At 41.4% G+C, this 17,393-nt stretch overlaps 2 protein-coding genes across 2 annotated transcripts; one reads left to right on the forward strand and one right to left on the reverse strand.

The window, feature by feature from the left end:
- Positions 1 to 694: 694 nt before the first annotated feature.
- On the reverse strand, positions 695 to 5,954 carry LEPROTL1 (leptin receptor overlapping transcript like 1). Its single transcript, XM_021532652.3, has 4 exons — positions 5,840 to 5,954; positions 5,556 to 5,631; positions 4,114 to 4,300; positions 695 to 3,111 (listed from the first exon to the last, which is right to left on the reverse strand). Exons 1-4 carry the CDS (start codon positions 5,853 to 5,855, stop codon positions 2,995 to 2,997), a joined length of 396 nt encoding a protein of 131 aa, XP_021388327.1. The 5' UTR covers positions 5,856 to 5,954; the 3' UTR covers positions 695 to 2,994.
- A 139-nt stretch (positions 5,955 to 6,093) lies between these two features.
- On the forward strand, positions 6,094 to 14,325 carry SARAF (store-operated calcium entry associated regulatory factor). Its single transcript, XM_021532599.2, has 6 exons — positions 6,094 to 6,211; positions 6,905 to 7,080; positions 8,296 to 8,686; positions 11,676 to 11,784; positions 13,304 to 13,422; positions 13,919 to 14,325. Exons 1-6 carry the CDS (start codon positions 6,136 to 6,138, stop codon positions 13,942 to 13,944), a joined length of 897 nt encoding a protein of 298 aa, XP_021388274.2. The 5' UTR covers positions 6,094 to 6,135; the 3' UTR covers positions 13,945 to 14,325.
- The last annotated feature ends 3,068 nt before the right edge of the window (positions 14,326 to 17,393 follow it).

The raw sequence follows: 17,393 nt of genomic DNA on the forward strand, positions 1-17,393 counted from the left end.
TCCCCAGGGAAGTGTCATGGCATCAAGCCTGACAGAGCTCAAGAACCTTTTGGACAATGCTCTCAGGCCCTGGGTGTGACTCTGGAGATCATCCTGCACAGAGACTGGAGCTGGACTCAGTCATCCTGATAGGTCTCCTTCAGCCCAACATATTCAATGATTCTACTGATTTAATTTCCTTTCATGAAAAAGCCCTGCAGATGTAGACCTTATTGCCAAATAACTCCACTCACAATGCTCTGACCAAAGTGAATGCGTGTGTGGAGAGGGAAGGGGTGATTGATCATTCCAAAAGGATTTTTCACCAAGTCCTATTACTTTCTTCTGCTAAAAGACTGGCATCAGTCATCAGTTTTCAAATTTCAGAAATGTCATGATTACAAATATCTGTGTGGTTTTTTTTAAATAAAAAATGCAGTTATAGATATATCAGAGGGTTAAGGTGACCATCACTTTGAATAACACCACCAACATATCAGGATTTGGCTTTCAAACAGAAACTGAAGGAAACACTGCAATGTGAGATATGATCAACAAAGTTGGCTCAGTGCAACTTGGACACTGGACCCTCTCTTTATAAAGCAGTCCCAGGTAAAAAACACAAATACTCACTCTGAAGGACTAGTGAGCAGTCTGGTGTCATCTCTTCCCCTGGAGTAACAACCACATTAAATAAAGGAAAAAGAACAATTAATACTTTAAACAAAATACTCTTTTTATTAGAGTATTTTTGATTAAACATACAGAACTCAAGATTGCTATTTAAAATTTGTATCGCTCAAAGTTTTTCCCTCTAGAAGGATGGTAACACAATCTCAGTGCATATTATATGGAAGGATCATACCTCTCAAGTGTCCCACTCATGAATCAGAGCAATACTTCATGTACTTGGTGTGCAAGCAAGGAGGGAATGCTGTACTGCAATTAACAAAAAAAAAATGCACCACCAATACATACAGAGTCAGCTTCATGACCGGTGATCCAGAGAGTAGCATCACTTGGCTTCAGGAATGAAGGAGAAAACAGCTCCTGACCATGAAAAAGTAATAGGTAACAGATCATATATGTACAAGTCCTAGTGATTCCTCCTCCATAAGGACTGCAGAGGATTGCAACTTTAGCCACTGGTTTGGAAAATTTTTTGAAGCATCCATTGTACTAGGGGCATGGGCAAAGAAATCTTGCAGAAAAGGGGAAAGAAACATGTGATCCTACAGCCCTTGTGCAGCTCCAAATGCCACCATCGCAGTGGCCTGGTGAAGCATTTGCTTACACTTAAAACACATCTGCTCTGGAGCCTTGGCACTTGCTTGTTCCTCTGTTCTACACGCAGGACATTAACAAAGCAATGTATGGAGGTACCTACACCCCAGCTGCCCCCACCAGCCAGTATCAGTTCCAGGAGCACACCCCATTACTATCAGACTTCATATATTCATATACATTTGTGAACATATATATATATATATATGAAAACTTCATACTTAATTTGCATCCACGCACAAATATTACAGCCAAGACCTGCAGTTCTCTGCCTTTTCATACTGTTGAGCAAAGCCTAAGCTTTCACACATAGTAAAGTTTCACAGACTTATTTTTCAAGATTTGAAAAATACAATTTAGAAGTAGGTTTGGTCATCACTCAGGTGGTACAGGCAAACCTGGTTAAGCAGTACTCATCAACTGTATTGTGATGGAATGTCCAATGGCAGATTTCTTCAAATGAAAAATCTGGACAATTGAGAGGTATGCAGAAAACTTGTCTTAAATACTTGAAGCTACATGTGCAATCTTACAGAACACAAGCTACAGTTACAGACATAACAGTAAATCTTATTAACCAACAGTGCATAAGAACTTAAAAACAGTCAGTGAAATCAGTTCAGCCAGTGACTTCCAAAAAAGTCATGCCTCAGCTGCATTGAGGGGGGAAGAAAAAAAAAAAAAGGGGGGGCAGGAAAACTCATTCTTAGGCAATTTTAACACAAGGTTTTAATCTACATTTTAAAAGCTGGTTTATTATATATTTATATATATATGCTATGTATAAAATAAATTAAAAAGGGGGAGGAGCAAATAACTTTGTATATGCTTCAAATTAACACAGACCAGTAGTTCCATAACTGAACATTTTACCATCTTTGTGGTAAACAGTTGACATAAAAGTTCAAAACCATACAATGCTTATAAATAGAGTTTAAAAGATACATTTTTTTAAAAAAATGGAATTTAAACATCATTTTCACTTCCCCTACACTACATTTCAATTTTGTATGTCAGCATCAATACATTTACAGAGTATTTGAATGTCACATCCACAGAATCAGTAACAAAGCAGGTAAAAGAGCTAGTGGTGTTAAAATTTAGGACTTTTCTCCCAAATAACTCTACCTGCTCCTCAGCCTTCTCATGAAATGAAGGCTATCAACATTCATCACCCAGTTTGAGGTATGGGCAGAAGAAAATCTGCAACCGGTACTCTCCAACCCACCTTGCCTCTAATAAAATATAGCAACAATCTATTGATCTGGTAATTGGCAATGGTGGTGGACAATTTTTTGCTTCCATTCAGCTTGTATATAATTTAATCCTGGTATTAAAAAAAAAAAAAAAAAAAGAAACATAGTATTAATGCTTAACTTAAAAAACAAAAAAAAAAAAACCCACCAACATGAAAAAACCCACCAAAAACCCCCAACTTTAAATCTATGTTTAAATGTTGTTCCTGGTTTAAAGCTTCACATAAAACATTGGACAGAAGGATGACAGTTTTAAACCAAGAGAGCACCTAAAAATATACCATAGGTAAAAATGAAATCAATCATCCCTCCACTTCATAAAAATGTAGAAACTCTGTCAGCAACAGTAGTACACTCAGAACGAACAATGTCAAAAGGAGCATCTAGAGGCTTGCTATGCTACTTCTCTTTATTGCCCATTCTCTCATTTGTATGGATGGCCACTGCATGACAAGATGCCTGTGGATAGTTCTTTTCACCACTGCTGCCAGCTGAAGTCGTCATTGCTGCCAAAGACCAAGAAAAATCCCAGGATGGTGGCAAAGATGACTGTATTCCCAGTGAGAACGAGTGCACATGCACCCCAGTAAATCTGTGAACAGGGGGAATTCAGTTAGACACATTTGGAGCTGAACACTAACAAGACACTAGGTAACACCTTATTGTCCCATTCTCGACAAAGTTCAGTAACACTGAACCATGATGCAAGACGCAATATCTCATTATTTGCGGTCACACCAAGCAGGCTGGTGTAAATTACTTGACAAATTCACAGCCAGCCAAGCAGCACTGCAAGTTTCTTCTAGCTGTACTCAAAGCATTGGCTAGCAGGCACAACTGGTTTGGTATGCAAAGTAAGGCTAGACAACAGCATCAAACACATCTGCAGCCCAAGCCATGCTGTAAGACTTTTTATAACAGGTATTTAAGATCTTCAAAACGCCAGCAGATATCCCAGTAGCAAAAAAGGAGGTGGATGCTTTCACAGGAGAGTAAGTGGATTACTCAGAGGGTGTGAGGCATTCCAACTGCACATTCCATATGAAAGTGCACTCCATGTTTTTTGACTTGGTAGTGCTTTCTGAATTCACACAAACAAAGTGAACTTTTAAAGTATTTTAGTGAAAGCTGTATACTGGGAAATAAGTAATGAGAACTTGGAAGTTTAAGAAAATTATACCAATATCACTTCAAATATAATTTATGGTGAGTATAAAAATGCTTTTTTTTGTTTGTTTATACATGCTGCTTTAGCCCAGCTATTCCACAAATTGTCTTTGAAGTATTCTTTACACTTCTATATTTGGTTACTTCCCTGTAAAGTTTTCACAGTATTTTCTGTCTCATTTTCTCTGCATTGTATTGTTAGTTTATTCCATGACCATGTAAAGCAATTGGCAATCACAATGTTCTGCCACACTTCCATTTCTGTATTGATTTTTCTTGCCAAAAAAAAAATCTTATTCTGGTTCCAAAAGTACATAATTATACGTTATTTAGTGCATGAAAGCTTTACCTTCAATAAACAAACAAACACAAAGAACAAAGTTTTCTGGGAAGAAAAAAAGCAATCACAGGTTGAAATACTACTAACCAGTTCTGCTCTTGCAAACACTATGGGCAGCCCAAATGCTGAGACCACAATGCCTGTTGTAAGGAATATGGCCAGCTCCTTGCAGGCATTACTTGTAGCATCTGTGTCATCTACCAATCTTCTTGCTATGCAGTACGGGATAGGAGAGAGGATGTAAAAAAACAGAACAAACAGTGGCCAGTACTGGCTGAAAAAGAAAAGACAAGAAAAGTTTTAGTTAACTGGGTTTATTTCCTGCTCCTCCTAAAATCAATGCAAGGCATTTTCCCCATCAGCATTCCCATTTAGGAAAGACAGAAAAGCCCAGAGAAGCCAAATCCCTTACCTTGGAATGAACTGACCCTAATCTAACAGACCATGTGCACGAGTGGTTTCAGCTGACCTCAGCAGCAGCGGAGTTCACCAACAGGATATTAACAAATCAAGATTTCACTAAGCAAGCCTAAATCTAATGCCACCTCACAAGGAGAGCTTAACTCCAAGTTTATCCTGCCAGTTGTACTTAAGAGATACCCTTGAAGCACCCCAGACTAGATTTCTCAGGCACACAAACACAGGTGCACATTGCTTCAATAAAACTTTACTGCATTGTTTGAAGGCAGCTGCATAAGGGTCTCCTTCCCAAGGGTGTCACTAGCACTGGTTTCATAACAAAAGAAAGCTGGCCTAGGAATTCTAGTCATATATGTAGAAACTGCAATTCACAACCAATAACAGGTCTATCAACAGGATACTTGGTATTTATTCAACAGCGAATAAGTAAATTTAAAATCTTTCCTGTATAGGCAGCATTCACTTGCAAAGAGTCAAAGCCGTAAGCCTTATTATCTAAGCACTTGGACTGCTACTTTGTATCTCCTGAAAACCAAGAGATAGGAATCGATGTCAGGAAAGTACAGACAGCAGCTGCAATTACTCGAGATGCTGTACTGCAAGTGTGGGGCACAGCCAAGGATCGCATGATAGTCACCGACAGCCCAGCTACCCCTAGGCAGCCACAGAAAAAGCCAATCCTTCCCCGGATAACCCACACCTGCTGCCCACCTCGGGAGATGCTGCTGTCTGATGGCCAGCCACAGCGGGACACCAGTCCAGACAGTCAGGGCAATGCATCCTTTCACGGTTTGCAGCCAGGTCTAGTGGCTTAACTTTTGCTCCTTTGCTCTTTAGGATTAATTAAATCCTGGATAGTCTGTTTTTTTATTCCCACCACGATCTTCTGAATCAAAAGCCAAAAAAGCCCAACCAGCCAAAAAAAAAAAAAAAAAGAAAAAAAAAAAGAAAAAAAAAAAAAAACACCACCAAAAAAACCACCAAAAAACCCCACAAAAACCAGAAGCCCCTCCTACGCAGAGATAACTCATCAATCCACCATTATGGAAGCGGGACTCCTCTTAAGTTACAGCCGCAGGAAAAAGTAGAATAGAAAGAGTGCACGGTACTTGTATTGGGGCAGGGCGCATCCGAGCATCAAGAACATCAGTCCGACCGCTCCCCCAAAGGACAGGCTGATCAGCGCTACAACGAGAACAAACCCAAGCCACATGAAGGGGGCAAGGCACCGCGCACAGCACCGACCGCCCCCGCGGACCAGCGCGGGGCTCAGCGCAGCCCCGGCGGAGCTGGGACACTCGGGGTCCCGTGGCGGCTCCCGGCCGCTCCCGCCCGAGAGCCCGCCCGGCCCCTCCCCGCGCGCGCCCGCCGTTCCCGGCCGCGCCGCGCGCACCTTTGATTCCCGCCATGGCGCCGCCCGTCCCGCCAGCCGCGCGGCACCGCAGAGGCGCGCGCCGGAAGCCGGAAATGCCGCGCGGAAGCGGAAGCCGCTTCCGGCACGGGGCAGGGGCGTGCCCCGCCCCTCGCGGGCCGGCCCCGTGACGCTCATACGTGGCGCGCGCAGGGCCCGCGGCGGCAGCCCCGCCCCCTCGCCGCCCATTGGCCCCGCGGCGCGTTGGGGCGGGGCTTCCCCGCGCGTTCCGGCGCGAGCGCCGCCCCGGGCGGACGGCGGCGGCTCCCGGTGCTGCCATGGCCGGCCTCGCTCCGCGCCTGCTCCTCCTGCTCTGCGCCGCCGCGGGGCCCGCGCTGGGCTGGGACCGACCGGGTGAGACCCGCGGGGATAAGGGGGCTCAGCGCGGCCGCAGCCGCCCCTGCGCTCTCCGGGCGCGTTGGCGATTCCTCGCGGCCCGGCACCGCGCCGTGCCGCCGGTTAGCGGCGGCCGGCACGGGGAAAGAAGGGCTTGTGCCGGGGTCCGCGGCAGGAAGGTGTTGGGGTTCGGGCTCCCTCTAAACCGGCTCGTACGGCAGCAGCGATCCGCGCCGCGGTCTGCGGCGGTGTCTGCCTGCGAGGGGTAGCCCAGAGCCGCCTCGGACGGAGACGGGGAACCCTGCCATGTTTCCCTCCGGGCGGCTGGTGCTTCCTAGAGCTTCGACTCGTAAACGTGCAGGCTTACTGCTTCGGCCTCTGTGGCCAGCCTTCTCCTGAGAGGAGGCCCTGGTAGAAAAGAGGAGTGCTCCTGCACAAGCTCTGACAAGCAGTAGGAAGAAATTTTTCTCAGGAAGAGTGATCAAATATTGGAATCGGCTGCCCAGGATGGTGGTGGAGTCACCGTCCCTGAAGGTGTTTAGGGAAAAACTAGACGTGGCACTCTGTGCTGTGGTCTGGTTGACATGATAGGGTTCTTTGATCGAGGTTGGACTCGGTGATCACAGAGGTCTTTCCCAGCGGAATGTGGGGAAGCAGACTGATGTTTTCATCGTTGGGGCAGTGTGTGAGTCTTTGTGCTGCCTGTTTCAGGGAAGGTTCTGCTGCGGGACGTTCAGGCACTCACTCTCCACCGAGGGCAATACACAACATCCAGGCGGACAGCTTCGATCCCTCAGCTGCAGTGCACAGGAGGCTCTGCGGGGTGTTCCCATGCCCCCGAGGTTGTTCAGTGTTACAACAAAGGATGGGATGGCTATGATGTACAGGTAACTATTTAAAACTTACTAAACTGTTTATGAAATCACTTTCCCTCAAGTTGGTAAGTTCTGAAGGAGCGAAGAACAGTGAGCTAGGTTGTCAGTAAGATGCTTTTTGTTAAGATGAACTCTTGTGCTGAAACTTAACCTAAATACTTTTAGGTTTGGATTTTTGAGAACTACTACAGTTATGTGTTTGATCTGTCTTTGAAAGAGCTAATGTAAAAGTATGACCTTGGTTGGTTTTAAATAAAATGGTGCTCAAGTTTATAAAATCAAACTCTTGCAAACTCCAGAGGATACTTTTTAATTATTATTGCTGTGTGAATTTGCGTAGAAAGGGCTTCTTAATATTTGATTCACTTCAGCTCTACCTTTTAAAAACTAGATTTCAGACTTGCCTGACTTTCATTTGCACCTTCGGATGTGAGTGCTAGTCAGTAAATTCTTGACTCTCAGCTGTTAAAGATGCTGTTGTCAATACATAACCAGGAATCAAGGCTGAAAGTAATTGCTAAAACTGATTCAGTATTGTGAAAGAACAGTCAAATGTTAATTGGCAGTTGGTACTGCTGTACTGAATTACTAATTTAGAGACAACTAATTTCTTATTTCCTCTCCAAAATGCATGTCATGTGCCACTAGAGATCCCTGTGTTTGGATACCTCAAGGGAATGTGAGCCTGGGGATCCACCTGTATTCGACCAGAGAATTCCCAATATAGTTGTTAAATGTTGCATATAGATGCCTAATGATGTCTGTCCCAGTTTCTTTTGATTTCTGCACAGACACAAATGGACACAATGGTGCACTGGATCTCCAGCTCATGTGTTATGTTTCTGTAGCTGCCATTGAGTTTGCACAGGACAGGCATTTATTATGTAACTGTTGCACAGGGTACAGCACATTTTTAGAAGTATTGCTGTATCTTAGGAAGGGATATTTGAAAAAGTGTCCAGTGAAGAAAAAACTAAATCTTCCAGAGCTGAATTCTTCAGTGTTCTGAAAGATAAGATATTTCTTAAGTTTTAGGATTTAATGTTCATTTAAACATCAAATTCCTACTCCTTTTCAAAATAGGAGCACACGGAGATTTCTTACCTATGGCCTGTAGATGATTTGTTAGCAATTACTGCTTTATTTCAGGGCATATGTGGGGAAACAGACGGATGTTTTCATCTTTGGGGCAGTATGTTTTACTTTTTACTGTGTTTATTTTTTCAGTGGCAGTGCAAAGCAGACCTGGAAAATGCCTACCGTTTTGGACAAATGGAAGTGAGCTGTGAAGGCTACGATTACCCAGATGATCCTTACATACTGAGAGGCTCCTGTAGTTTGCTGTTCAAGCTAGAGCTGACTGCAGAAGGTGAAAGGAAAATGAAGAACTCTGGAAGCTTTGGCTCTAGCTATTACCAGTCAAGGAAAGATTATTCTGATTTTGGTTCTGGAGCAATTGTTGTAATTGTTCTTCTCGTTCTTGCTTTTGGAGTATACAAGTTCTTCCTCAGCAGCCAGCAGTCTCAGCAGAGTTCTGGGGGCAATGATGGCTTCTCTCGGCCCTTCTGGCAGAGTCAGCAGGCACCTCCTCCTCCTGGTTTTAAGTCCACCTTCACAGGTAGGGCTCTGAGCCATTTACAATATTCAAACGAGTGAGCAGGATTGTCCTGTTTTATCTGCGGTAAGGGAAGGTGGGATAGAGTTAAACCACAGCATTTGCAGGCAACTGCCCAACTGGCTGCAGAGCCTACGGTCAGCTTTGTATTCTAGAAGGTCTTTGTTCAAAAGAGGAAATAAGAGCTTGGCTTTCCACAGGCTGTTGTGAATAATTATATTTATCCATCCTTCCCAACATCAGGCTTTCAGGGCAGGCTGGCCCTTTGAACCTTTGAAAAACTACCTCCCCATGCTCTGCAAGCATTCTTTTCATCACCTGTGAAATAGCAGGATTGTGACTGGGAGAAAAATTGTCATAGGCAATCTAGAAAAGAGAATGTTCTTACACAGGCAGAAACAAACCCATGCCAAGGGAGCACTCTGAAACTTTACAGAACAGCCTTTCAGCCCTGATTTCATTCACAAAGCAGTTGATGGAGTGAGTATCATGTACCAGTCCTCTGTTTAACAGGGCTCCAGTGTAGTCCTAGCAGCTGAAAGATTTGGTTCCCAGAGCAGAGAACAGTGTCTATGAACAGTTGTTAGAGGGTACAGCATCTGAATCTCATGTGGGGCCTTTCATCTGAAGCTGAAAATTACAAAAGCAGAGACAGGGAAAAGAGGCAATTTTTCTTTTCCCAGAAAACTGGTGACTTCTGTCATATAATAAGTGATCTGCCTTAGGCTGTCATAGTGTCTCAGGGAAATAAACATTACTCATCTGGTGTCTGACTAATTTAACCCTGTAAACATGCAAGCTGCTCACAGCACTGGAACTTAAATTACATTCTTACAAGTTACATAATTTTTTTTCTCTTTTTTTGTTGCTAGAGAAGGGGTTTTGGCAAGAAAATATGTAGCAAGAATTAGGTTTATTAGTTGAAAGTTTATATTTTAATAATGCTTATTAATGCTTTCTCTGAGTTTTGTTCAAATGGCTTGGCCAACAGAGGGTGCAGTATAATTCTTTTGGATTGGGCATGCACAGCAGAAGCTTTCAGCTGTACCTGCACCAGAAAATTAAAGGGAATCTGCTTCTGTTGGCTTTGCAAATTGTTTTGCATGTTTGTGTTGTGTGGGCATCAGTGGCCATATGTGGGCATAGCACTGGCTGTACTGTCATGGTCAGTAGGAGCCCTGGCCATGACACACAGCTCTGTCACACTGGGCACAGGAGAAACAATGAAGGGTTATTTAAATTTTTTTTTTCTGTTCAGTTCCGTGTCAGTTAATTGCCCCAATGCATTTTTCTTTGCAGGAGTCACAAATCTAGCAAGGGCAGGGCCTTGAGAATGTTTTCTTGAGGATTGCTGAAAACTGAGACATTTAAAATACACATTGGGAGCCATATAATGCTTAACTTGTGATGTTTTTAATAAGGCATGTCAATGATTTGTCTTTAGATTTCAGGCAAAGTAAGGAGGAAAACTGAAACGTGCAGCCATAATTGTTAGGCTACTTCATACATTCAGTGTCTGCCTTACATTGTGGGAACAGAGCAAAAGCACATCTCTGAATATGTATGTCCATGTGTTCCAGGAATGTATTAGTCTTTGGAAACCTGGACAGTAATGAAAAGCAATGTTGTTCACATATTGCTGTTAATATTTAATTTACCTCATTTTAAATCCCCTTAACATGCAGAATGTGTCCTGTTGGAACTTGTTTAGCTAGACTATCTTAATTAAATTCTGCTTTCTCTCAGTTCTTTGACATGATTTTTAATGTTTGCTCTAGATATTTAAGAAAAAAATTACTCAGTTTTCTGAGTCAGTGTTCAGTCATGGTGCTTTTGAACAAATGGTTAATCTCCGATTAAGATTGTTTTTGCAGCAAATTAAGTAATTTTTTTGTTGTTGTTCCAAATCAGCATAATTTAATGGTATATCATCCCAATGAGAGTTTATATTTCTCCCCACACATTCAAAATTAAATTCAATATCAAATCCAGTCTAGACTGATACTGATTATTTAATTATTGTTTTATATTCTATGACTTCAAACAACCCATATCAGTCTGAAGGCAGAGTAGGCCCTCTAATTTTTACCTATGTCATCTCTGGCCCACTTGTTCAGGTGGGCATGTTTCAGGGAGACCCTAATGCTAATTCAGTCCTTTTTATACTCCCTTATGTGTTAAGCCCATGGTTGAGCTTATTCTTGCATCCATGATATCTTAGACCAGAAAATTATTCTACTTTGGGTTTGTACTTTTTCTTTCTAAATGGAAAACATTCATTCTGGCTCAGAACCTTATGTTAAGTGAAGGTCACATGGCCAAAAATTAGTGGCTCTCATTTCCCCACAACCTACTTGATATGCTTGCAGTTTCATCAAGGTATTTGTCAAGCTTGGCGACTCAAGCATAATGAAAACTTTGCAATGTGGTTGCAGTTAGCTTGGCTTTTGATAACTAGTTCCAGACTAGGATTACCAGGAACAATACCAGTAATGTTAGTGTTACACTGAGCCACTGTGACTCCAGCTGTGCAGCTGTGCTCAGTGAGATTAGGAGCTCTGTGTCTTTGTGGTTTGCTCACTCTGCAGTGTTACCTACTTGATTTGTGTTCCTCCATCTGCTTCTGGCCTGCTCGGTGACCTTCAGCAGATTATTTTTCTTAGTTTCCTTTTCTATTTTTAATCTAACTTGTCTGTTTATAGATCAGCAGGCAGGGCCTCCTTCCATGTTTTGCAAACTCCAGGGTTGTGAGATGAAGTGGAAGCAGATTTTTAACATAAAACTCTTTATAGTGATGTTGGTTTATATGGGGTGTTCTGCTTTCTGAAATGTGAGGCCTTTCAAGTTAAGCTTGATTGAAAATCTGCTGAAATCAGGAGCAGTTTGTTGTCTAATTTTCCATTATCTTTAACAGGAGAGAATTCTGTTGCAACAACTGGCCTGAGGATTAGTCTGTTACTAACTTATTCTTCCTATTTTCATTTTGTTTAAGATGACAACAGCTTTGGAACTCACTCCCATCATGGAACCAGTTCAGGACCAGGATTTTGGACTGGATTAGGAGCAGGAAGCTTGCTAGGCTACTTGGCAGGCAATCACAGGTAAAATATGCATACTATCAGATTTTAAGCATTTAAGCTTTCAGGGGGTATGCCATATGCTATATTGGCAGTAAGATTTCAGATCTGTATCATTAAAATTATAAAATCCTACATGTCATTCAAATTATAAAATCCTACCACTAGAAGAATTTTGAGCAGCTGTTTGTAGCTCCAGGACTAGAGACATTTCAAACATGTTTCTGAGGAGAATTAGAAAGACTGAGATACTTTATTCTGCTTCCTCTGACCTGGCATGATGGCCTGCAAGTTTAAATTGAGCATTTAAACAATTTATCTGCAGAATGCCTTAAAACACACATAGTCATATTAAGCATATAGTCATCTGTATATGGATCTCTTGTATCAGTGTCATCTTTCCTAAAATAAGTCTGGATGGCCATATTTTATATAGGCTTTTAGACATTTAGAGTGCATAATTTTTAGATTAACAGTTTAAAGAGAGCAGTTGCTGCTATTTTAGGCTTCAATGGAGAAAATATGAGATTCCTGCAGGGAATCTTCAGAACCTAAGGAGTTTTCTCTATTTATTAAAGGACTTGCCTAAGTATCAAGGCGATTCCTGTAGAAATGTTAACAGATTAGAGAGTAAGATATATGGACAAGAGTGTATGCTAACCATCTGCCTTGTAAAGCTGTGGGCTATTTTTAATAACAGAAGCCTTATATTGATTCTGCTAAGAATTTTTCTAATGTATAATGTATAATGTGTTAAAGTTTTTATTGACCTGGTATTTCTTAAGGCTTAAATACATGGCTCTTCTGTTGAGGCATTCTATTTATGTAGTATCTACATATGGTTTGTTCCCTGATTTCTATACACACCCCCATATCAGTAGGACAAATTATTGTTCAAGATTAGAGATCTAAGTGAGTAAATCCAAATACATAAACAAGCTTCCTAACCTGGGCTTCTTTTTGCTTAAAACAGTCTTTGGTCCGCTATTATTTAGTTTGGTTTCTTAGGCTGTTGAAATTATGTGCTGCAAAATGCTGGTGCCAGGAAGTGTGAGAGAGCTGTTTGTACATTTCAACAACAGGAAATTCCATATCCATGGAAGCAAGTAATTTTAAGTGACTGAGTCAAAGACCATGATATGTTAGTGTTACTGATATGACCTTTTCAAAAGAGTTAACAAAAGGATATTTTCTCTTGCCAACTATGGCTGGGATGTAGGTGATGCCAAAATGCATTTAAACTTCAGATTTCAAACGTCTTTCTTGTCAAAATTTCAGAAAGAAAAGTTTCCTCATTTGCAATTGTTTAGAATTCCTTATTTTGAAGCTTAATTTCCTTTTGAAAGTCTACATATTATGATATCACAGCACTGGATGTCCTTGCTCTCAGTGTGTTAACTACATTAAATAGGAATATTTCCAGCTTTGAAATAAATGCTTACAGTTCTCCCTTGGAGGTGCAGTTCTCTTGTTTGGAGTGGTATCTTCTTATTTTTTCCAAAAGCCACTAATGAAGCCTTCCTTCTACTGTGTTTCATGCCAGAGCACAGCCACATTCCTCTTATCACAGTATGTGGACAGAAACCACAGCTGTACCTCCTATGCATGGGTACTCAAGGAATTCCACAAAAGGCAGCAGTTCAGGAACAAGAACTGCTACTGGTAAGGCAAAACACCTTTCAATTTCCTGAAGCTCAAGAGACTTTGACCTGTCAAAAACATGGAGATGTTAATTACAGTTGAACAAGCATCCTTGTTTTATTTTACCACTTAGTGTAGATGGCATGTAACAATGTCCCTTCCTTCTATTCCCTATGGAAGTAGGGCGTGAAATTCCCCACAGGCCTGTGGTAGGCATGGCACCATCAGCATGTGGCTTGTCTTCACTCGCAAGGTGCATTAGTTTAAGGCTTTCCCTTCTGATGAGCACTACACGTACTCTTCTCGAGCAAACGTGCACAGACATGTTCTCTGTAGAATGCAGGTTGTTTAATCTGCAAGTGCAGAATAATTTCCAGGCCAATCAGCCTTCAGTTGCTTGCTGTTCTGCTTCATGTGAATATGTTTATCTCATCTCTATTGCCACCTTTAGCCTTTTTAGAACTAGAGAGTTCAATGGAAAGGCCATGGTAGAGCTGACTTTTTTTTTTTTTTTCAGGCTTTGGGGGCACAAAGCGAAGATGAAATCCTTACATTATTACGTCAGAGTAATTGAATAAGATCCTGTTGTGTACTTGTACTTCTTTTAATAGTAGTATACTTCAGAAGTGGATATGAGGTATGAAGGATTAGGCAAAGAATTCCTCACTTTCTCTGTGAATTCGCACTGCTGTTTAGGGTAACACAGATGTCATCCACTAAGAGAGCATCCACTATTTCAAAACAGCAGTATCTCCTACAGAAAAAGCTCATCCAAGTCAAGAAGAATGATTTACAGTGACTGTGTATCTGTCTGTACTTGAGGCATTATGGCAATGATATCCTTACTAGATTTTCAAAGCATCGATCTTACTACTGTGTTCTGAGCTTCATTTCATTTGGTCCAGAATTCCTGTTAATTTCTTTCCTCTTTACTGGTAGTCCAGCATCTACCTGATCTGTAAAGAGTGCTGTTCTTTGAAACTACTTTTGTTTGCCTTTGCAGAATTAATGTGAACTTTACTGTAAGTGCAGTAAATGTTGGAGTTCTTCCTCAGTGGACAAGAGCAAAACTGTGTATAAAGAGATTAACATTAGTATGTTTGTATCTGTGCTATGTGACCGTTGGAGCAAAAATGTGCAGATTCATGGATTCTTCATGTTATAGAGTTTATCCAAGGTAACTGTACAAACCTGGGGGACTTTGTCTATATGTTATTTGGGGTAAAGAAATAAATCTGGAAATCTGGACCTTTTTCTGGAAAACTGAGGTAATTTAAATTCAGATGATTACAGATGTTTTGCCTGCATTGAAGCCACAGATTTTCCTATTAATGGTGGATGTTGGCAATGCTGTGAAAACTTAAAATGTGAATGGTCTGTCCTGCTAGATCACCTGTCCAGGGCACAGTAAACTAAAGGTGCTCATTGCAAAAGGGAAGTGAATATTCTTAATGCAAAGATGATGGAATCTCTGGGGCACAGCAGGCCTTGATACTAAGCTAAGAAAGGAAATTGGATATCTAACAGGATGTAAACTTCCCCAAATGTGCTTTTTAAAAAAATGAAATGCTGTTGAAGAGTGAGAAGCAGAGAGGCCTTGCTTTGTTCTGATATTTTGGGGCCTCTGTGAAGTGTCATACAGTTGACTTCTCTCCTGGAAGAGGCATTGCTGGATGAAAAGCAGAGAAATTTCTCAGGATTGTGTGGAGAGGGGAAGAGTGAAGAATGCTTGATCACCAGTTCTTCTCCAGACCCCCTTCTAACAGTTTAGAAGTGTTTGTGTAGGCACAGCTCACGTATGCTGGCAGCAGCCAGAGAAGCATTGTCTTTCAGCCTTGTGAAAATACTGTGTCTGAAAATACTGTGATACCAGCTATTACAGAGAAAGCAAAGCAATGTTCTGCTGATGTTTGCAGCTCCTCAAGGAGATGAAGTAGGTCTGGTTAGTCTAAGAAAGTGACTTCAGCATGACTCAGGGAAAAGCAACCCATGTCCATTCATGAGTATAGAAGGAATTAGTTAATATGTTAACACCCAAGTTTGGTGTATGACTTAAGCAACCAAAAGAGAGAAAATCAAAAAAGAAAAGAAAAAATATACAAGCAAACCAAACCAGCAAATTCCAGAAATCTTTATGGAGCCAACAGCCAAAAAAAAAATGCTTCATGAGAAAGTTCTTGTACTAAAAGTATTATCAGTTTCATTTGATACTTTCAAAATTACTTGAGGGTGAAATTGTGCTTTGCTTCTCACAACTACCCGAGAGCTGGGGGAAAATAACTGCATTAATAGTCTGCACTGTGAACCTAAAAAGGGAAGTGACAAAGACCTTACTGATGTCCTCTTAGAAGGTTCTACCTTTTATGAGAAGAAGTTCATGGTAAATCTCTTATCTTTATAACAAAGTGTAGCAGAAGAATATACTTTAAATATGGAGTTCTTACTTATTTCTAAGTGTATTCAGGTTAGGCTTGTCATAGTCAGTATTTGCTTTGTCAACTAACTGCATAACAATGAAATTGGATTTTTTTCTAACTGGGTAGTTGGAAGCTGAAGTTTGCTTTTAAATTACAGTATCGTATAAAATGTTTTAGACAATGTTTTCATTTGTATTTATGTATTTATAGTTTCTGCATTAAATGTGCAAAAATATGATACATAAGTCTACTATAGCTTCTGAATCTGTTTGGATATGTTTGCCCTTCCCTCTTATAAAGGAATGAAATAAGTGAATAAGGAGTGTTTTTGTCTTTAAATCACTATCTTGAGGCCTGCAGGGATGGCATTGTCTGTTTTCTCAGAGTTCTCTGTCTCATCATCTACTTCCTGGGTAAATTGCATCCGTGGGGAAAAGATGATGTTAAGTGCGTAAGCTGTATGTTGTTTCAATAAAATAATACAATACTGGGAATAGTTACTGTATTGATTATGTTTTCAGTAGCAAAATACTGAATCCTATAAGAAATTGAAGGCTTTCTTGTAGATCAGGGCTTGGGATCTGAGTCTGCAGAAAAGCTGTTATGTCAGCATGTTCCTCGTTTTACACAGTGGTGAGCTGAGCCCTTCAAAAGAATTTATGGTCATCACTGCTGTTACTGGTTGTGGAGAGAGCAGAATTCTACACAGGGATAGCCTAAGCTCATGTATTGTCTTCTTACACAGAGGATGTGTCACTGCTGAACAAAGACATGGTCTACACAGAGCATGTAATCTTGGCAGGTGTAAACTGGGGTTAAATGGGAGCCTGCAAATTCTGCTGTCAGTGTTTCCTTCAACAAATGCTGATGCTCCTGAGTAAAAGGAACTCGTGGACCACAGTATAGAGCTCATAGTTCTGAGACTTTGAGCTTCCTTCCTGAGCATCAGATCTGGAAGGTCCTAGTCTCCTTTCTAATCCTGGGCAGGGTTCTGGCAGCGTCTTCACAGCAGCTTCATAGTTGTAAGGCATATGTAAATGCTCAAACCATTAAATGCTGTTGTAGGTAGTTACAATTCTATGTGGTACCTGGGACCAGAACTGCTTGTACTCTGACAAGGCTTACATCCTCACACAAAGCTAAAACTCATTGCAGAAACAAAACTCCTGGTTTTACAGCTGACTTCCCATGAAGCATGTGATGAAAAGAAAAAAAAAAATATGGACAGAGATAGGCTTGATAAGCTTTCTTCATGCTGCTCTGTCTTGTGACTCAGCTGCCAGGTCAGATCTTGGCAAGTTCTGTGGAGTGTCATGCTGTGCACCTTGCTCTTTTCTCTGGGTGCCATGTGCGTTTGACTTAGCACCAAGGCAAGACAGTAGGTGGTTGGTTTGAAAAATAAAATTCTTCTATGGTCATCACTTTACATCATTAAGTTCCAAAACGGGAATTAAGCCAGGTACTGCGATTTTCAGCACTAGGAGTTGTTGCACAGAGAAATTACTGAAGTAAAGTAGCAAGTAATAACTACCTGCCTGCACAGCTGTCTAAAAGCTGAAAATGCAGCACTTGCAC

This window comes from Lonchura striata, chromosome 4, assembly GCF_046129695.1.
Source record: "Lonchura striata isolate bLonStr1 chromosome 4, bLonStr1.mat, whole genome shotgun sequence".
Taxonomy (NCBI): domain Eukaryota; kingdom Metazoa; phylum Chordata; class Aves; order Passeriformes; family Estrildidae; genus Lonchura; species Lonchura striata.